The sequence below is a fragment of the Macaca mulatta genome, chromosome 1, assembly GCF_049350105.2.
Source record: "Macaca mulatta isolate MMU2019108-1 chromosome 1, T2T-MMU8v2.0, whole genome shotgun sequence".
Lineage (NCBI taxonomy): Eukaryota > Metazoa > Chordata > Mammalia > Primates > Cercopithecidae > Macaca > Macaca mulatta.
Genome location: NC_133406.1, coordinates 36,320,600 through 36,343,044, shown reverse-complemented (window position 1 = coordinate 36,343,044; position 22,445 = coordinate 36,320,600). Strand labels below are relative to the sequence as shown.

Here is a 22,445-nt window from a genome sequence, read left to right as displayed (position 1 = left end):
AGATGGGAATTTGATAGGTGAGACATGCATTTTTTACTCTATAGTTATTCTGTAATTGAACTTTTTATAATGTGGATATAACACTATTCTAAGAACAAAAAGTAAATAGCTTCTGGTTTAATTAAAGCTCAGAATAGTCAAATAAACAATGCAGCCTGACATATTGATAACCTATTTTGTCCTACTGCTATTGGGGTTATCTTTTCAGACTTGGAATAATCACACAGAGGTAGACAAACGTATCTGCAGGTCTGCACTATTTAGAATGTCCCCTAAAATCTATTTTAGGTTGAAACATGTAGCTTTTAACTCAACAAATACTTGAAGAATAACACATTATGGTCCAGGCCATGAATATATTCCCATTCTATTAATTTATCCCCTCTGGCCAGTAGGTTAAACTTCTGTAAGAAAGGTTAACTTCCAGGGAAAAGTTAACTGAACTCTTTCCTACAACCAAGCTCAATATATTCAACTTATGAGATACAATAAGTCACTCACATAGAGCAGGATTTCACAACCTTGGCATTATTGACATTTTGGAACAGATAATTCTTTGTTGGGGGGTAGCCTGTACACCGTAGGATGTTTAGCAGCATCCCTTACCTCTCTACCTACTAGATGCCAGAAGAACCCTCTCCCAGTTGTGACAACCAAAAATGTCTGTCGACACTGACAAGTATCTCCTAGGGGACAAAATCACTTCCAGTTGAGAATCAGTTACATAGAGTAAGAAAATTAATTACACGCAGATACTCTAAATTTTGCAATATCCCTGTGACCCACTATTTTATTTAGTTTTGACTGGTAAGTGGTGGCTGAGAGCAAATGCCACTTATTTTCTGCCTAAGACTATAAACATACTTTACAAGAAAAAGGAGAAATTTAAGTGGATGGTTGGCCTAAAAATACAATAAAGATTATACTTGGGCTACACTAGAACATACTTGGGGTTCATTCTAGGGCTGTGTTATATTCTGAGGTTTTCTGAGGAGACTGGGTAATTAAGTTCTTTGGCATTCTACCACTGTTTCTAATCCAATATTGTACTGGAGTCCTAGCCAAAGAAGGGTAAAACAAGAAAAAAAGGTACAAAGATTGGAAAGGAAGACACAACTATTCTTATTTGCCGCTAATATAATTCCAACAGATCTCTGGACAAACCATTATAACTAGGTAAGGGAGTTCAACAAAGTTGCTAGATGTAAGGATCAACATAAAGACCAATGACATTCCTATACACAATAATCAATGAGGAAATGTAACAAAAACGTCGTATTCACAATAGAAAGAAAAACTAACTTACTTAGACATGAACTAATAAAAAATGTTAAGAGACTACTCGGGAGAAAACTGTAAAGCACTACTGAAGGACATTAAAAACCCTAAATAAATGGAGAGACATGTTTACAGATGAAAGGAGTAAATTTTTCAAAACTGTTAATTCTCAAATTAACCTATAAATCCAAAGTAATTTCAATTAAAAATAACAACAGTGTTTTCATGGAGCATAACAAACTGATCCCAGAATTTACAGCAAAGACAAAATCAAGAAGAGCTAAGGTAATTTTGAAGAACATACAATTAGCTCACCAGATACCAACTTATACAGCTACATAGTAATGAAGAAAATATGGTATTGGTTGGGACAAACAACTATTGAAATAGGAAAGGGGACCTAGGAAATTCTGCATACATGGGAAACTGACGTATGACAAAGGTGGTACTAGATGAGGTAACGACAGGTTGGCCCCATCAAAGAAGTGTCATTCTCCTCTTTTGGTGCAAGCAAAGGGACAGTGAGAATTTTCAAAGGGCACTATGGAGGTGAGAAAACTGCTGAAAACTGAATTACGGTTTGCCAAAATATTGGGCTTGTCTTGGATGGGGGTTCCTAAACCATGCAGTGGCTAAGCTAAAGTGGAATCCTCAAGCATAACTAATACCCAGCCAAAAGCCTACAGCAGACTCCACACAGGTGTTTCTGTACCTCTTCCAATTTAAAGCTCCATGGGTTGGAAGATGGATTGTTTTCAGAAATGGTAAAAAGAAAAAAAAATGTTATGTATTAGCAAAGAGAGCCTCTTTGGGGACTACTGCTATCGTATCACATACTCAGAGTGGGAGATGTAGTTGGAAATGTTCTGCCCTTACTCTCTATTCCCCACAACCCCATTTGTCCACATGCGAGGTGGCACATTCTTTTCTTGGGCTAGAGAAGAGTAACTAAAGTTTTTTCAGAACTTTCCCTGTACCAACAATAGCCTTGCTGACTACCTTAGAAAGGGGAAAAAATCAACTTAAAGTTTATTTGCACCTTAAAAGTTAATGATAAAAATGCAAATACAGTAACAGAAACATCCTCACACAATCTATGATTTTAAGTAATTTATTTCAATAGAAATATTTCAGAAAACTGTACTTAAATTCATTTTAAGTTAGCTTATGCAGACACACTGAAGATCGCACACTCACATTTGCACATTAAAAAGAAACAAAAAGTGAGAGAGGAACCAAGCTGCACATCACTCAAGGAGGTCATAGTGCAATCGAGTGCTTCATCATTAGAGTACCTCAAGTTAATTGGGATAAAGAATAAAAATGGCTTGTGTTTTCAGATATATTATTATCACTGGGTACCTGTCCCTACAGATGTTTGATCTCCTTTAGATTATATTGTGAACCAGTTCCCCACCCCTTCCCCACACACATGTACTTCGGTAGGATGTAAAACAATGAATTTGTCAATAATCAAGGTACAGAAACTCTTGAGAGTCTGCTGACTTATTATCAGCTGTTTCACCATAACTATTAAGTTAGTAATGACTGGACTATATATATGTGAGTAGTTCTAGTAGGTCATATCTTCAGGGGAAACAATATTTGTTATCTGGTATCTAAAGCACGGCTAATATTTATGAAGTTTCTGCTTTTCTATTAAGACAAAAAAGAGCCCAATCCCGAAACACTGTAATTATGTATTCTTTTAATCCCACCATCACTTCTGTAGTACAAATGGCCAGGGTCAAAATTCAAATTCTGCTAACAATCCTCAAGGACCAGTTAACTCTTTCACTTGGCTTGAATGACTACTTGCCTACTGTAGAACATACTAGCCCTTTAAAAAAATGTGAAAAGAACATCTTGACTCAAGTTAACATCCGGTAGCTCCAGGTCTCCCAATAATCTGAGAGAAGAAAAATATTTCCAAGCTTTGCTTTCACTGAGAAAACTAGCTTAATCTCTTAACTTTCTTTTAATTTATATAAGATATTTTTACTTTCTTGCATATTTTCAAGAAAATAATAACTGGCAGGTTAAGTGACTACTTGTTTGTTTTGAGTGTTACTTAAATGCAAAAATAAATGGAAATAAATCTCATTTCTGGCCAAAGGGATTTTTATTACAAGATTTCAGTACATTTAACAAAACTCAAGTATTTCTGGTTGTATCTTATTCTTTTAGGGCTTTTCCAAAAGGCCTTACAATTAAATGTATGCTCAAAACATCAACAACAAAATAAAACCGAACTTGGCTGAAGAGTGCTCTTCAAATTCGTTTTTAAGAGTGCTTATCTACAGGTTGACTGGGGTGGGTTTATTTTTAATCTTCTACTCTAAAAGGACAGAAGCAGGGTGGGAGCTTGTTTAAAAAGACTCAAAAACCAAGGAGGACTGAAACAATTACCTACAGAGGTTTCTGTAAAGACTTTGTTAGACTTGGGGTGAGAAAGATTAAGCTGGTGGAGAGAGGGATAGCACACACTCCTGAAATAAGAGGAGCAAGAGGGCACGTGATTATTGTCATACTTGATGCCCTAAAATTGCTCTTCAAATAATAAGGCACTGACCAAATTTTCTCCCCACTAAAACTTGAGACAAAGGTGTAATCAAATTGCTTTCAATAAGCAAAAGAGTTTTTATGCCTGGAACTCTTTCATTAGAACCCTCCAAATTGGGGGAAAAAAATGTCATTTTAGACACAAGCCATTTTTAGTGGAGCAAAATCAAAGGTACTTAAATCATTTTGAAAAGGTTCACATGGAAAGTAATTCATCATCAATGCAATAAAATAGCAATATTTGTATCTCAAAGCTTAGAAAAAACAGAATACTACTCTGGCTGCAAAATCATATATTTACTATGTTTGAAAGAAATAATACAAAAGAGAGAAAATAAAAGCAAACCCTAAAAGGTCACTAAAGAAGTCAGACCAACCTCATCACTTGCTTTGTATCATCTCATGCAACAGCAGTATTATTATTCCACCTGGACACAGTTAAACTCATCTTCATTTTCAAAAAGGGATCCAATTATTTCAAAAGCCTTTGAAGCAGAGGATTTACTTTATTAAAGATTATCTTCTGTTAGGCAACACTGGTACCCCTTGTTTGCAGAAGATGATTACGTGGTGGTTTAAAAACTGGTTGTAAAGGAATGTGCCTCAAAAAAACAGGAAGGAAATCAATACTAGATCTATTCATTTAAAAAGCCAATGGATTAAACCTGTTACTATTGATTTTCGATTAGTATGATGCCCTATAGTTTTGTTTTCAGTAGTAAAGGTATACAGCTTACAATTTAACTTCAAAAAGAAATAAAAGACTTATGCTCAAGTCATTTGGCCAAAAGATCAACAGGTTGCTCTTTGAGGGCCCCAGTTTAAGCTCATAAGGAGTCTGTAAACATGTTTTCCATTCTTTTTTCCTCCTGTACCAATAGTGCTTCCTAGGCTCCTCATAAATCTTCTAGAAGAGGAATAAAGCCACTTACACAAACTTTGCAGTTATAAACACCCTGACTTTTGATATACATTAAGAACCAATACCAACACAGTCCACATAGAAGGTAGTGCAATAGTTACCTGGCATTTTCCACACAGAAAAAATATTTGAAATTGAAGCACATGCCCAGGGAGAAAAAAATACTGAAATTCAAATTGTTTGGATCCCTTTTTGTAATGTTTACCCAAATAATATTTACATAGTGAAGAAAACAAAATAGGAAGGTGTGTTTGATCAGTTCTTGTTCAATTCTTACTGTCTGGAGGTAAAAATCATATTCTGAAAAACAGCAGAGCCTGAACAGAGTGGGCATGAGGCCAAAAATAGTGCTCTGGAAGGTCATTCTGTAGTTATTTTCACAGGCTGTATAACATGCCAATCATTATGCTTATCATAAACAGGCTTAAATTTAAATTACAACTGAATTTCTAATGAGTTCTTCTTGGCTAACGGCGAAACAAATGACCTTAATGCTGATGAACATTTTGAGCTTTTGAGTCACTTATTTACAATTGAGGGTAGGCTTAATAAGAAGATTCATCTTCCCACGAATGAACTATCTAAATATTTAATATATTTTGGTAACATATTTTCTTTGAATTATTATCAGTTATTATTTGGTGAATTATAGATAAAAAATTCACCTACACTATTTTAACTCACTTTTCTGTTCTCAATTTACTTCAAATGCTAAAATAATCTTAAAAAGCAATGCCTAATTTTTTGAATGAATAAATTTTAAAGACAGAAAAACAACAATGACTTCTTCACTGTTAAGAAATTTAGTCAGTCCGAGGCCACAAGTCTATCTACAAACTATTAACCAAATTTGAACACTATATTATTCAAAGCAAGCATCCATTAATATTTAGAGCTGAAAATATCAAACACATCTTCCAGCTTAGCTCTCTCCCTTTGGCAAAACTATGTGATGTCAGGCTCTGACTTCCAACTGCATATTTCCCCAGATATGGTTAACCTACAATATGTCTACGTTAGCTTATTTATGACAAACAAATGAAATAAAAAAAAATCCACAGGGTTCTCATTCACAATACTTTTTAAAAAAGCACATACACTGTTAAAAACACTATTTCTGAAGAGAAATAAACAAATTAAGAAATTAAAAAAAAATGCAAAACAAAAGTAATATGTGCAAGGTCTACGTAGTAATACTGCTGGCTAAGCAGGTGGTGGCTTTCTATTACCCAACATGGGTTAAGCTTAGAGCATTAATTGAAAAATCATTCAGCAGAGGAAACTTTTGCCCTCTCCAGCCTACGTCACTAACCCCCAGAAATAATGGTATTTCTGCTATACAAGAAGCATATTTGAACTCTTAACATCTTTTCCAAACGTAAAACTAAATTAAAAAACTTAACACTCAAAAAAAGCTCTTCTCTTTTCCTTTGGATGGATTTTAAGCTATTTATTGTATAAGCAATATTTTCGATTGAAGTTTCATGCACTCAAGGGCAAAATACTTATAATAAAAAAGTATAAAATTCTCTAAGAATATGAATGTGAGAAATTTTATGTGAAGCCCAAAGTAACAGATGTCTATTAGTAGATATCGGTCACAAAGCATTACCTTACTCTGGGCCACTGCTAAAATTTATTATGTCTCAAGAGTTTATAACATTCAACACATAGCCTTTGTTTGAGTGTCATTGTTCGTTAAAATTCTAAGGCATCTCACCTTCAAACTTTTTTTTAAAATAATTTGACATTTACTTTAGAAATTAAATGCATTATTGCATAGAAGAGTTCTCATAAAACTGCTTGGTCAACTACTGACAAAATGTGGCTTCAAGTCAGAGACCTACTACAGTAAATTTTCAGAAAAATGTTTTGGTATGTTTATGGTAAATCACACAAGAAGTATAAAGTTTAGATACTCAAAATTTCCAGAATCTGACATTTTCACCTTTATCCCTCTTAAAATTATTCTGTATGTCTTATAACAAAATACATACGTACATCTATATGTGTTACCTTTTAAACAAATATGATCCTGTATCTCATATTGAACAAGAAGAGAAAATGAATAATAAAAAAATAACTGGCATTATGCACATTAAACACTGTAAAGAAAATATCCTGACAAAATATCAATGTGTCTTGATGATAAAAACCACCTGTGACTGGGAGAAGGGAAAATCCAATTAACTTGGGAAAAGATCTAATTATTGTAAAATCTCAGAAAATTTAGGTTGGGATTATAGTTCTTTACTTAAGCAGATCCGTGGTCCAACAATGAATTCATATAGAAAGCTAAACTTTAACCCTAGTTAGAAAAAACCATGTTTTCTGGAACCTACTTAAAAAAAAGTGTCTGGCAAATGAACACTCAGCCTTTGTACCTCCTGCAGGAAATAATGTTCCCCTTACAGTACTACATTTCAGAAGTTTAGTGTTTAAAAAATTCTCCCCTCATCCAAAACAAAACAAACACCCCCACCCAATCTCAAACAAACCCAACAACTCACATGACTAACACTTCTCATTCCTACACTCTCGCTGTGAGAAAGCCAGTGAGGCTGCAGACTACTAGAGGGAGAACAAACCTTGCAGGTGGGCTGCTGGTACAATCCCTGCTAAGTCTCTTCACCTCGGTTCAAAACCAGCTCCTGATGGAATCCGCAAGAATACGTTTTTCCTTTTTAAAGTATATCTAAAAAAGGCAATTCCCCCCTCTAAAATTATTACAAAGTTAAAAGAAATGCAAATTAGCTACGATCTATTCCAAGCACAGCACCGCCAGAAGATTCACACACACTATTTGGTGTTTCATGTTGGTTTTCCTTTCATTCTTTTAAGGCAGTGGTTTCCACAGGTCAGTTCTGAGATAAGAAGCATGGTTCATGGCAGTTTGTTCTGCAACTCCAATTTGTTCTCTGGGAATATCTCAATTCATTCCCTGAAATTAGTGCTTTTTTGGTTCAGAATTCCAAAGACTGAGACAGAGCCGCTGGGCTCTTCCTGGCACAGGATGGTTTATAGCTGGCGCTCTTTTATCAGGTCCCCATGCTCACATAGAAGCAATAGTTCACCTCTCTTTTTTTTTCTCAGGCTTCTACTCAAAAGTCATCAAGTTTGTAGGAACCTAAAAAATATAAGCATTAAAAACTGAGTTTAAAAGTTGTTTTTCAAAGGAGTATTTCTTATCTTTCCTTGTTATTTAGGCAAGCCTAAATCTTTCCACTTAAGTATCTTTTAAAAGGAACTTGATATAAGGAGCTTCAATAGTTTATGAATAATTAACATGCTAGAACATTTTCAAGAGAAACCACTGCAATGAGTTAATAGTCTTTCTAGTAAAATGACATCTATACAGGAGAAGGGGCAGAGACAGTATCTTTCTTGTCTAACACGGGGGCTCAGTATACGTTTACTGAGTGAATAAATGAATAGAGCAAGACTATGACTCTGGTAGGGTGAGATTCCACATACACTTGTCATTATTTATTTTCTCATTACATATTACAAAAATTCCTAGGTGCACATTTTTAAAATCAGCAAAAATAATTTTATAACAAACATTACTAAGAATTTATTTGTAAAATCATGATGAAAGTAAGTACAGAAGAACAAAATTCCTTATTAGAGTTTCACTAGTTAAAACAAATCCTCAAAACCAGTTTTCCAAAGTTGTACTGGTAGAGGTATTCACATGTCAGTGGTCTTTTCTGTCCTTAAGACAGTTGAACAGCTCTCACACTTTAGCAACCTCTCTCTGAAACCTATTATACGCAAAAACATGAATATCTTACAAGTGGCAGCTTCTGAATAAAAAATTATGTTGGACAGTATAATCATAACTGAATTATAAATCAAATACAACACAAATGCTCAAGTGCTTAAAGTACACATTTTCAGGCCTGATTATAAAAAACTCAAATTTGGCCGGGCACGGTGGCTCACGCCTGTAATCCCAGCACTTTGGGAGGCTGAGGCAGACGGATCACTTGAGGTCAGGAGTTCAAGACCAGCCTGGCCAACATGGTGAAACCCCATCTCTATTGAAAATACAAAAATTAGCTGGGCGTGTGGCGAGTGCCTGTAATCCCACCTACTCAGGAGGCTGAGGCAGGAGAACGGCTTGAACCTGGGAGGCAGACGTTGCAGTGAACCAAGATCACATCATTGTACTCTAGGCTGTGCAACAAGAGTGAAACTCTGTCTCAAAAAAAAACAGAAAACAAAAAACAAAAAACTCATATTTAAGTAAAGTAAAGGTTCATTTCTTTTTAAGTTGCCTGAATGTGGTTTAAGGTATTTTGCATTTGAGTCAGAGTTTTCTACTAAAACTTTCACAGGTTCTACTTATAAATTTGCCACTGTTCTAATTCTTTTAAGTATAGAAACAAACACTTATACACATCTGGTTGACTTGTTCCACAGAAATACTCACTAATACAGTAAAAGAAATTGAACCTTTAAGCTGGTATATGTATATATTATCTATATTCATCTTGGAATCTGAGATTTAAAAAAAGAGAGAGTCTTAATACCCTAAATTACATTTAAAGAAAATGTATAGAAATGAAGTGAATTCTGAAAGGCTTAGTCTAGACAAAGCCAGATCTGTTTCTTTCAATCTGCCCCAGACACTAACTTGACAAGGCAAAAAAATAATTTTTGCTCTATGGCATTTCATGTTCTTTATGGAGGTTGCTAAAAATGGTACCAAATACTGCTATTAGTGTTTCATATATATTTGAAACAATAAAAATTATGAGAGAACAAAGCCCATTCCAACAATATTTAAAAAAAACGGCCTTGGGATCGGGACAAGATGGCCAACTAGACATAGCCGGGAAGAGTTTCTCCCACCAAGAGAGATCTGAGTATCTAGTAGACCAGCATACTCCAAGCCTATCTTCTGAGAGGATGCACTGAGAATGGGTGGAGAGATGATGCAGAACCAGGGTTGAAAAGCAAAGAAGCTAGGAACCCTGCACAGGGTTATGGAGTGCTGGGACTCATTCCTGAATAGCTCCTAAGGAAGGGGTGAGTAAAGTAACTGTGGAATGGCCCACTCTCACCACAAACCGCTGGGATCCTAGTGGCAGGAGATCCCATGATCCTCCGGGATATTTGAGTTACCAGAGAGAACTGCCTGGAGAGCTGGCAGAGACAGAGCTTAGGTCTACATGGAGCACAGGGGGTATGGTGTGGGGAAAGCTGCAAAGGAACATGGCCATAGGTGCCCACCCACCAAGGCCCTTCATACTCCTCCAGGTAGCTCTGACCTTTGTTAACTATCATATTTGGAGAGAGCAGAGCTGTCTTTCCCATGAGACTAGGGTGAGTCTGAGCTGCATGTCCCGTTGTCTGCTGGCCCCTCCCAAGGTCCCTGTTCGGCCACTCCCATGAGAGCAGGCACACAGTGTAGCTTCCACTATTCTGTTGGAATGCTTTTGCAGGTGACTGTCACCACAGTGCTTTTACCAGTGGCCCCCACTAACCTACCAGAACACTTTCACTAGTGACCCCTGAGGAAGTGCTTTTGCCAGTAACCCCTGATGGAGAGGTTTTGCCAGTAGCCTGGGAGCACCTTGGTCCACCCAGTGCAGCTGGTGGTTGACCTCAAGAGGCCAGAGGAAAAAGCCAGCGGCCTGGTCCCAGCCCCTTGGGAGTTACAGCACACAGCCCAGGAGTGCCAAGCTGAACCTTGGCTCTCTGAAGGCATCCAGAAAAGAAGTCAATTGACTATACCCAACTTAGACCACAGTCGAACCCTGAAGGGAAATAAAGAACATAAGAACAAATACCACCACCCAAAAGTCAGCAACTTCAAAGGATAAAGGAACATCAGCTCTCACAGATGAGGAAGAACCAATGCAAGAACTCTAGCAACTCTAAAAACCACAGTGTCTTCTTACCTTCAGACAACTACAATAGCTTCCCAGCAATGGTTCTTAACCAGACTGAAATGACTGAAATGACAGACATAGGATTTAGAATCTGAATAGCAAGGAAACTCAGTGAGATACAGGAGCAAGTGAAACCCAATTTAAGGAAAACAGTAAAACAATCCAAGAGTTGAAAGACAACACAGCCATTTTAAGAAAGAACCAAACTGAACTGCTGGAATTAAAAAATTCACTCTAGGAATTTCTTTTTCTTTTCTTTCCTTCTTCTTTTTTTTTTTTTTGAGATGGAGTCTTGCTCTGTTGCCCAGGTTGGAGTGCACTGGCATGATATCGGCTCATTGCAACCTCTGCCTCCCAGGTTCAAGCGATTCTCCTGTCTCAGCCTCCCTGGTGGCTGGGACTACAGTAGTGGCTGGGACTACAGGTGTGCACCAACGTGCCCGGTTAATTTTTTTATTTTTAGTAGAGACGGGGTTTCACCATATTGGCCAGGCTGGTCCCGAACTCCTGACCTCAAGTGATCTGCCTGCCTCAGCCTCCCAAAGTGCTAGGATTACAGGCGAGAGCCACAGCGCCCAGCCTAGGAATTTCATAATACAATTGGAAGCATTAACAACAGAATAGACCAAACCAAGGAAAGAATCTCAGAACTCGAAGAGTACTCCTTCAAATTAACAGAGACCACAATAAAGAAAAAAATTTTAAAAATAAGCAAAATCTTTGATAAATAGGGGATTATGTAAAGAGACTAAACCTATGACTCACTGGTGTTACTGCAAGAAAAGGAGAGAGAGTAAGCAACCTGGAAAACGTATTTGAGGAAACAGTCCACAAAAATTATCCCAATCTTGCTACAGAAGTTGATGTGCAAACTCAAGAAATTCATAGACTCCCCACAAGATACTATACAAGATGACCATCCCTAAAACACTTAATCATCAGATTCTCCAAGGTCAATGCAAAAGAAAAAAATCTTAAATGGAGCTTGAGAAAAGGGGCAGTAAAGGGAACCGCATCAGGTTAACAGTGGACCTTTCAGTAGAAACCTTACAAGCCAGAAGAGGCTGGGGACCTATTTTTAAGCATCCTTAAAGAAAAGAAATTCCAACCAAAAATTTCATATCCCACCAAACTAAGCTTCATATGTGAAGGAGATAGAAAATCCTTTTCAGACAAGCAAAGACTAAGGAATTCACTATCATCAGACTTGCCTTACAAGAGGTCCTTTAAGGAGTGCTACTTGTGGAAATGAAAGAAAAATAACTGCCACCACAAAAACACACTTAAGCATATAGTCCACTGACACTATAAAGCAACTATACAATGAAGTCTACATAACAAGCAGCTAACAACATGATGACAGGATTAAATCCTCACACATCAATAGTAACCTTGAATGTAAATGGGCTAAAAAGGCAAAGTGGCAAGCTGGACAAAGAAGCAAGACCCAACTGTCTGTTTTCTTCAAGAGAACCATCTCACATGTAACAACATACAGAGGCTCAAAGTAAAGGTATGGAGAAAGACTTATCAAGCAATGGAAAACAAAAAAGAACAAGGGTTGCTAGTCCTATATTAGATAAAACAGATTATAAACTAACAATGGTCAAAAAGGACAAAGAAGGGCATTACATAATGACGAAGGGTTCAATTCATCTAGAAGACTAAACTATGCTAAAGATATATGTACCCAACATTGGAGCATCTAGATTTAGAAAACAAGTTCTTAGAGACCTACTTAGATAACTACACAATGGAAGACTTCAACACCCCACTGATAGTGTCAGGCAGATCACCGAGGCAGAAAACTAACAAAAATGTTCTGGACTTAAGCTCAATATTTAACAAACTAGATCCAATAGACATCTACAGAATACTTCATTCAACAACACAAGAATATACATTCTTCTCATTGGCACAAGACACATTCTCTAAGATTAACCACATGCTTAGCCATAAAACAAGTGCCAACATAGTCAAAAAAATCGAAATCATACCAACCATACCCTCACACTACAGTACAATAAAACTACAAATCAATACCAAGAAGGTTTCTTAAAACCATAGAATTATATGGTACTTAACTTTCTTCCAAATGACTTTTGGGTAAAGAATGAAATTATGAGAGAAATCAAAAAACGATTTAAAACTAAGGAAAACAGAGACACAACATACCAGACTTAATACCTATGTCAAGAAGTTAGAAAGAGCTCAAATTAACAACCTAACATCACACCTGGAGGAACCAGAAAAACAAAAGGAAACCAACCCCACAGCTAGCAGAAAAAAAGAACCAAAATCAGAGCAGAAGTGAATGAAATTGAGATGCAAAAATGCATACGAAAGAGCAATGAAACCAAAAGTTGGTTCTTTAAAAGAAAAAACAAGATCGATAGACTGGTAGCAAGATTAACAAAGAAAGTAAGAGAAAAGATCCAAATAATCACAATCAGAAATTACAAAGGCGACATACAATTGACTCCACAGAAATACAAAAAATCCTCAGACTAACACTTATATGCACACAAACTAGAAAACCTAAAAGAAATGGATAAATTCCTGGAAACACACAACCTCCGAAGATTGAATGAGGAAGAAACTGAATCCCTAAAAAGACCAATAATGAGTTCCAAAACTGAATCAGTAATAAACAACCTACCAACCCAAAAAAGCCTTGGACTAGACAGATTTCACAGTTGAATTCTACTAGATGTACAAAAAAGAGGTAGTACCAATCCTACTGAAAACATTCTGAAAAATCGAGAAAGAAAAGACTCCTCCCTAACTCACTCCATGAAGCCAACATCATTCTGATACCAAAAACTAGCAGAGACACAATGAAAAAAATAGAACTGCAGGTCAATATACTTGAAGAACACAGACACAAAAATCCTCAACAAAATATTAGCAAGCTGAATCCAGTAGCATATCAGAAAGTTAATTCACCACAATCAAGTAGACTTTACTCCTGAGATGCAAGGTTGGTTCCCAGATGCAAATCAATAAATGTGATTCACCACATAAACAGAATTAAAAATAGAAAACCATATGATCATCTCAAAAGATGCAAAAAAGGCTTCTGATAAAATTCAACACCCTTTCATGTTAAAAGCCCTCAACAAATTAGGCACTGAAAGAACATATCTCAAAATAGTAAAAGTCATCTATGGCAAACCCACAGCAACATCATTCTGAACGGGCAAAAGCTGGAAGAATTCCCTTATAGAACTGGAACAAGGATGCCCACTTTCACCACTCCTATTCAACCTAGTACTTACTGGAGGTCCCAGCCAGAGCAATCAGACAAGAGAAATAAAAGGCGTTCAAATAGAAAGAGGAAGTCAAACCATCTCTCTTCAGACTATATGATGTTATATCTAGAAAACCCCAGTCTCTGCCCCCAAAGCTCCTAGATCTGATGAACAACTTCAGCAAACTCTCAGTATACAAAATCAATGTACAAAAATCAAGAGCATTTCTATACACCAGTAACATTCAAACTGAGAGCCAAATCAAGAACACAATTCCATTTACAATAGCCACAAAAAGAAAAAAGTACCTAGGGATACAGCTAATCAAGGAGGTGAAAGATCTCTACTATGAGAATTACAAAACATTGCTCAAAGTAATCAGAGATGACACAAACAAAGGGAAAAGTATTCCATGCTCATGGATTGGAAGAATCAATACTGTTAAATGTCCATATTGTCCAAAGCAATCTACAGATTCAATGCTATTCCTATTAAACTACCAACGACATTCTTCAAAGAATTAGAAAAAAACATTCTAAAATTCATATGGAACAACGACAACAACAAAAACAAACAAACAAGACAAAACAAAACAAAACAAAACAAGGCCCAAATAGCCAAAGCAATTCTAAGTAAAAAGAACAAAGCTGGAGGCATTATACTACCTGATTTCAAACTATACTACAAGGCTACAGTAACCAAAAAATAGCATGGTACTGGTACAAAAACAGATACCAACGGAACAGGATAGAATCAATGGAACAGGATAGAGAGACCAGAAATAATGCCTCACACCTACCACCATCTGATCTTTGACAAAGCTGACAAAAACAAGCAATGGTGAAAAGACTCCCTATTCAACATACTGCTGGGATAACTGGATAGCCATATACAGAAGATTAAAACTGGATCCCTTCTTTATACTGTACATAAAAATCAACTCAAAATGGATTAAAGACTTAGATGCAAAACCTAAAACTATAAAAACCCTGAAAGATAACCTAGGACACACCATTCTGGACACAGGCCCTGGCAAAGATTTCATGATGAAGACTCCAAAAGCAGTTGCAACAAAAACAAACCCTGACAAACAGGACCTAATTAGCGAGCTTCTGCACAGCAAAAGAAACTATCAGCAGAATAAACCAACATTCCTAGAGAAGGGGAGAAAATATTTTCAAACTATGTATCTGAAAAAGGTCTAATATCTAGAATCTATAAGGAACTTAAACAAATTTACAGGCAAAAGACAACTCCATTAAAAAGTGGGCAAAGGACATGAACAGACACTTCTCAAGAGAAGAAATACACATGGCCAACAAGCATTTGAAAAATGCCCAATATCACTAATTGCCAGAGAAATGCAAATTAAAACTGCAATGAGATACCATCTCACACCACTCAGAATAGCTAAGTCAAAAAATAACAGATGTTGGCAAGGTTGCAGAGAAAAGGGAATGCTTATACACTTGGTAGGAATGTAAGTTCAGCCACCGTGGAAAGCAGTTTGGACATTTCTCAAAGATCTTAAAACAACTACCATTCAACCCAGCAATTCCATTACTGAGCATATACTCAAAGGAAAATAAATTGTTCTACCAAAAAGACACATGTATGTTCATCCCAGCAGTACACACTATATAGTAAAGACATGGAATCAACTTAGGTGCCCATCAACAGTGGATTGGATAAAGAAAATGTGGTACATATATGCTATGGAGTACTACACAGTGATTTTTAAAAAACAGTGAAATCATGTCCTTGGCAGCAACATGAATGCAGTTGGAGGCCACTAAGTGAAATAATGCAGGAACAGAAAACCAAATACTGCATGTTCTCACTTATAAGTGGGAGCTAAATACACCTAGACCCAAAGATGGGAACAATCGACGCTGAGCATTACCAGAGCGGGGAGGGTGGGAGAGGGGTGACGGTTGAAACACCAGTGGGTACCCTGCTCGCTACCTGGGTGATGGGATCATTTATACACCAAACCTCAGTGACACGCAGTATACCCATGTAACAAACTTGCACAAGTACCCTCTGAACCCAAAAGTCAAAAAACAAACAAAAAGAATGGATTTAAAGGATGAAGAAAGTTTGAATCCACCATTTTTTATTTGTGTGACCCATGTAGGTCATTTTGTATGGCGGAGCCTTAGTTTAAATGATCAAGAAAAGGTAATAACTTACATCTTGATATGACACGGTGAAAAATACTTCTGTAAGCTTTCTAAGCTGATATAGTGCATCATATTCAATATTACTTACTGATAAAGCTAACTATGTACTTCTGTATTACCAATATGCTAAGTCAATGATTTTCAAATATATTTAACAAACAACTGGTTCCACAAGTCTACATAAATTTCTGTAAATGCGGCTATGTTTTTTATGTCTGCTCTACCAATCTGTGGTTCAACTTTAACTGTGCAACAAGGTTTGGGGAAAACAACACAATGGATTCCTGCTCTTCTGCAGCTGAAAGCCTTTCAATTAGACCATTTTTGTTTCAGTAAAATAAAAGCAAATAAAATCCAAATGGTTTTTGGTTTCACTACCACCACAGAAACCCACATCAATTTGTCAACAGATCAAATAAAGATGAATTTGAATAATTTTTATTAATTTAATATGCCATCTAATTTTTATCCTTTAGAGAACTATACTCTTGACTACTATACTGCCTACCTTTCTCTGCTTTGAACACACCTTAAGCTTGTTCCAGTTTCAGGCTCCCTGTACTTGCTCTTCCCTTAAACAGTACTCTGCTCTCCTCTTCTTATAGCTCATTCCTTCTTGTGGTTCATGTCAGTACCATCTCCTCAGGGAGATTTTTATGTTATCAAAAGTTGTCTGTACTCCCATTGCTCTGCATCACATACTTCTATTTTGTTTTCTTTATATAGTTCTGACTGTTTGATATTTTGTTACTTGTTTGATGATTATTGTCTAGCTCCTCACTAAAATGTAGACCTTCATGTCTTATTAACTGTAGTCAACAAGAATAAAATCACCACCATTCTCCTAGTTAACTCAGAACTAGTTTGTTTATTTCTCTTGGAACTCTTTTACATATATTCCCAAATTATGGACTATTCTGAGAATTAAGGAGAAATGCTTACCTGTTGTTTGTTACTTTGGCAGGCTGCACTCAAATGCTTAAACCATAGCATTGCATTCATTCTATTGCCAGCTTGAAACTTGTATGAATTTCCTAAAATTATCCAAAACAAGGGGGAAATAATAAAAATGTAAGGACAATGACACATAATACTTATGCCAGATATTAATGAACAAATTAAACATGACTAGAGTTTTCAGTTTTAGAATTCTATTCACTTAACACCTCCATTTTATTGTATTTCCTATTTTTATTGTATTTCCAATACAATAAAGAATTCTTGATGCAACACATTTACATGCTATCATATATTCAGAAAGTCACTTTTGCTGCTTATGAATTAGAAGAAATAATTTTGTCTCCTTAAATGTTCTTAAGAATAAAATACACCTAAATAAAATAACTGTGTGGCATCTCAAATCTGTGTGGATAAGACTGCAGAATATTGGTTCTGAATACTTACTACTTAGATATCTAAATAATAGATTTTTTTTTTTTTTTTTTTTGTGATGGAGTCTCGCTCTGTCACCCAGGCTGAGTACAGTGGCGTGATCTCAGCTCACTGCAACCTCTGCCTCCCAGTTTTAAGAGATTCTTGTGCCTCAGCCTCCCAAGAAGCTGGGATTACAGGTGTGCACCACGATGCCTAGCGAAGTTTTCTGTATTTTTAGTAGAGACGGAGTTTCACCATGTTGGCCAGGCTGGTCTTGAATTCTTGACTTCAAGTGATCTGCCTGCCTTGGCCTCCCAAAGTGCTGGGATTTACAGGCATGAGTCCCCACACCCACATCCGGCCTAAATATTAGTAGATGTTAAGTTTTAACATGCCAAAATGCTTCAACATGTTTAACACTTAAACACTCGCTATTTAGTATAATTAAGGATTAGTCATATAACATTGATAGACTATGCTTTTAGTCTTTAGTTACAAGACATTTGTCAAGGTTATTACAGATTTCCAGTTCTGCTGAGGGCCCTTGGGGAAAGTCTACGAGGCAACTTTTTCTCTTTTAAGAAATTAGAAATTCATTTGAGCTGTCCGTATTTAGTAGTTCCTATATTGACTTTAATTCAAGACTGACATATAATGAGGATATTTTAAATGGTTACATGTATTAAGGTGAGGAAGCAATAAGTTGAGAAAAGAAAGGATCCATGTACTATAGGCTGCTCTAAATTAAGCTTTATTTCCTTTTTTCACTGACCTAAGTTCTTTTTTTTTTTTTTTTTTTTTTTTTTTTTTGAGATGGAGTCTCGCTCTGTCACCCAGGCTGGAGTGCAGTGGCCGGATCTCAGCTCACTGCAAGCTCCGCCTCCCGGGTTTACGCCATTCTCCGGCCTCAGCCTCCCGAGTAGCTGGGACTACAGGCGCCCGCCACCTCGCCCGGCTAGTTTTTTGTATTTCTTAATAGAGACGGGGTTTCACCGTGTTAGCCAGGATGGTCTCGATCTCCTGACCTCGTGATCCGCCCGTCTCGGCCTCCCAAAGTGCTGGGATTACAGGCTTGAGCCACCGCGCCCGGCCAGTTCTTTTTATTTCACAATTTTTGCTGAATTCTATTCTTTCCTTAATAACTGTATTCAATGGCTCAAGAACCTAACTATATTTAAGCATTATTCAGCTTTTCCTTGAGACTCTAACACTCAAATAACTTTTTCACTTTCCGAAGTAATTGTTTCTTCACCAAATGTTTAATTAGTCAAGTAACATTGTTACACTTGCTGAACTCAGACACAGACATTAGGTCAATGTGAAAAGAAGGCATATCTACAATTAATCTGGTCACAGCTACAATTTACATACTCACTCCTCCCCTGCAAAAAACCATTAGTACAGATAGACCTCATAAAATTTTGGCTACCTGAAGTAGTTCTATTAGGCAAGCTAAGAAAAACGGAAGAAAACAAAGAATCTGTTAACTAAATCCAATGAAAATGCTCTCATCTTAAAATTTAATTTCATTAATTATGCCTTTGACATGGGAAGAAGGCTGGGGTTTTGAATTCAAAATTTTGAGTAGGCTTTTATACACCAACAGCAACCAAACAGAGAATCAAATCAAGAACTCAAAGCTTTTTATAATAGCTACAAAATAAAACAAAAAAACCACTTAGGAATATACCTAACAAAGGAGTCGAAAGATCTCTACAAGGAAACTACAAAACACTGCTGAGAAAAATCACTGATGACACAAACAAATGGAAACACATCCCATGCTCATGGATGGATAGAATCAATATTGTGAAAATGACCATACTGCCAAAAGCAATCTACAAATTCAATGCAATAGCCATCAAAATATCCCTATCATTCTTCACAGAATTAGAAAAAACAATTCTAAAATTCATATACAACCAAAAAAGAGCCCACCACAGTCGAAGCAAGATGAAGCAAAAAGAACAAATCTGGAGGCATCACATTACCTGATTTCAAACTATACTATAAGTCCATAGTCACCAAAACAGCATGGTACTGGTATGAAACTAGGCACATAGACCAATGGAATAACATAGAGAACTCAGAAGTAAACCCAAATACTTACAGCCAACTAATTTTCAACAAAGCAAACAAAAACATAAAGTGGGGAAAGGACACCCTTTTTAACTAATGGTGCTGGGATAACTGGCTAGCCGCATGTAGGAGAATGAAACTGGATCCTTATCTCTCACCTTATACAAAAATCAACTCAAGATGAATTAAGGACTTAAATCTAAGACCTGAAACTATAAAAATTCTAGACAACAACATTGGAGAAACCCTTCTAGACACTGGCTTAGGCAAGGATTTCATGACCAAGAACCCAAAAACAAATGCAATAGAAACAAAGATAAATAGTTGGGACCTACTTAAACTAAAGAGCTTTTGCATAGAAAAAGGAACAGTCAGCAGAGTAAACAGACAACCCACAGAGTGGGAGAAAATCTTCACAATCTATACATCTGACAAAGGACTAATATCCAGAATCTACAATGAACTCAAACAAATCAGTAAGAAAAAAACCAGTCCCACCGAGAAGTGGACTAAGGACATGAATAGACAATTCTCAAAAGAAGATATACAAATGGCCAACAAACAAATGAAAAAATGCTCAACATCACTAATGATCAGGGAAATGCAAATCAAAACTACAATGCAATACTACTTTACTCCTGCAAGAATGGCCATAATCAAAAAAATCAAAAAACAGTAGATGTTGGCACGGATGCGGTAAACATGCAACACTTCTACACTGCTGGTGGGAATGTAAACTAGTACAGCCACTATGGAATACAGTGTGGAGATTCCTCAAGGAACTAAAAGGAGAACTACCATTTGATCTAGCAATCTCACTACTGAGTATCCACTCAGAGGAAAAGAAGTCATTATATGAAAAAGATACGTGCATGCGCATGTTTATAGCAGCACAATTCACAATTGAAAAATCGTGGAACCAAGCCAAATGTCCATCAATTGACGAGTGGATAAAGAAACTGTGGTATATGTATGTCACAGAATACTACGCAGCCATAAGCAGGAATGAATTAATAGCATTTCCAGTGACCTGGATGAGATTGAAGACTATTATTCTAAGTGAAGTAATTGAGGAATGGAAAACCAAACATCATATGTTCTCACTGATATGTGGGAGCTAAGTTATGAGGATGCAAAAGCATAAGAATGATACAATGGACTTTTGGGACTTGGGGGGGAAAGTGGGAAGGGGGACAAATGATAAAAGACTACAAACAGAGTGCAGTGTATGCTGCTCGGGTGATGGGTGCACCAAAATCTCACAAATCACCACTAAAAAACTTATTCATGTAACCAAATACCACCTGTACCCCAACAACTTATGGGAAAAAAATGTTGAGTAGGGTGTATTTATTCTGTAAATCAATCTACTTAATCTAAAAACAAGACATTTTGGTATTATTATTTTTTCCTGCCTCCAATATATTTGCTTACTTGTTTACTTAAAACACTGAAACATCACAAAAGTGGGATATCTGTTGATACAAAATAGCATCTGAACAGAGGTCAAAATATAGTTGTGAAGTCAATAAAAGGTAACATAATATAGTATTCCAGTTGTGAGCTACTGAAAGTATCTTCTTTCTGGTACTGGTCAACTGCTAGCAGTTATGATGTAAGAAAAGCAACCACTTGAGGATATTTTCTGATGAGCTTTGTGGTATCCACTACAGTCACAGGTAGAGTAAGGATGTACGATGTGATTCTACATGGCCCATCCTCCAATTTCTCATATCTACTTTATAAACTCCAATGGTCAATAGCCAGTTATTTTATTCATAAGTGTCTCTCTACATACTGTATGTAAAATATTATAATTAACTTGGAAAGTAATCTGAGCCAAATATATTCAGAAAGTCACTGTTTTGTTGCTTATGGATTAAAATAAGTAATTTTGTTTTTAAATATTCTTTAGAATAAAATACATCTAAATAAATACAGTAATTGTGTGGCATCTCTAGATCTGTGTGGATAAGACTGCACAATATTGGTTCTGAATAATTAAAAGTGATAGAATAAATATTTAAAGGAAAACTGCCACTTTCAGAACTTAAGAATAATAATCCATTTCAAGGTATTGATGAAGGAAGGAGTATGGACTATATGGCAAGTCTCTAAAAATTTGAAGTAACAGTGGGGTTATATATTCTCAAATTCCCTCCCTCCTTTCCTAGTTAGGTCTCTAGGGATTAGCTGGGCTTTCTGATTTTCAAGCATATGCCCATGTAGCAAAGAAAATAAGCTCCAAAAATACTATTAAAATACATAATGGGACAAAAGTATTTCCCAATAGATAAAACTACACAAACACTTTCCCTCTTGAGTATTCCAGTGAAACTAGGTTTTGGCTCATCAAGTTCTTCATGTATGCATAAAACATTCTATATAGACATATATACATACACACATACATACATACATATACACAAACACATATATACATGCAGTATCATAAGCCCCAGTTATTCTAACAATTCACCTTTCTCAGAGTCAGTCAGCAGGAAGAGATCAGGATGTTCAGGGTCATCAGCCATCATCACCATCCATCCTACCACAGATACGTTCTTATTGGATGTTGATTTGAACTGAGAGAAAAAAAGATAATTAGTGGAAACAGAAAATTTATGGCTTATTCTAAGCAAAACTTCGGTGTTAGGGAGTGTATTTTCAGTTTCTCCTAATGAAAGATGAGATTTGTGACTTCATGCTGGGTCTTGGTCAGCCTGGGTCCTTTCACTGCTAAATTTCATCCTAGGCATGCCTTCTTCAGATAATCTCCTACTTTCCAGACCTTCCCAGCTTCAACTCTTCATCAAAACCTAACTGCTCTATTCTCCATTCCCAGAGAGCATAATATGTTTGTGAATATGATATATTAATCTGTTGTTTTTTTCTG

The 22,445-nt window shown here is 36.5% G+C and overlaps 1 protein-coding gene across 3 annotated transcripts in view; it reads right to left on the bottom strand.

The window, feature by feature from the left end:
- Positions 1-2,375: 2,375 nt before the first annotated feature.
- Positions 2,376-22,445, bottom strand: part of RALGPS2 (Ral GEF with PH domain and SH3 binding motif 2) — a 201,141-nt gene continuing 181,071 nt past the window's right edge. For all 3 annotated transcript variants that reach the window (XM_078000792.1, XM_015122899.3, XM_015122913.3), the window contains 3 exons: positions 22,029-22,134; positions 17,039-17,130; positions 2,376-7,889 (listed from right to left, as the gene is read on the bottom strand). In XM_078000792.1, coding sequence (XP_077856918.1) covers positions 7,860-7,889; positions 17,039-17,130; positions 22,029-22,134 — 228 coding nt within the window. In that variant the 3' untranslated portion in view covers positions 2,376-7,859. The remainder of the gene's footprint in view (positions 7,890-17,038; positions 17,131-22,028; positions 22,135-22,445) is intronic.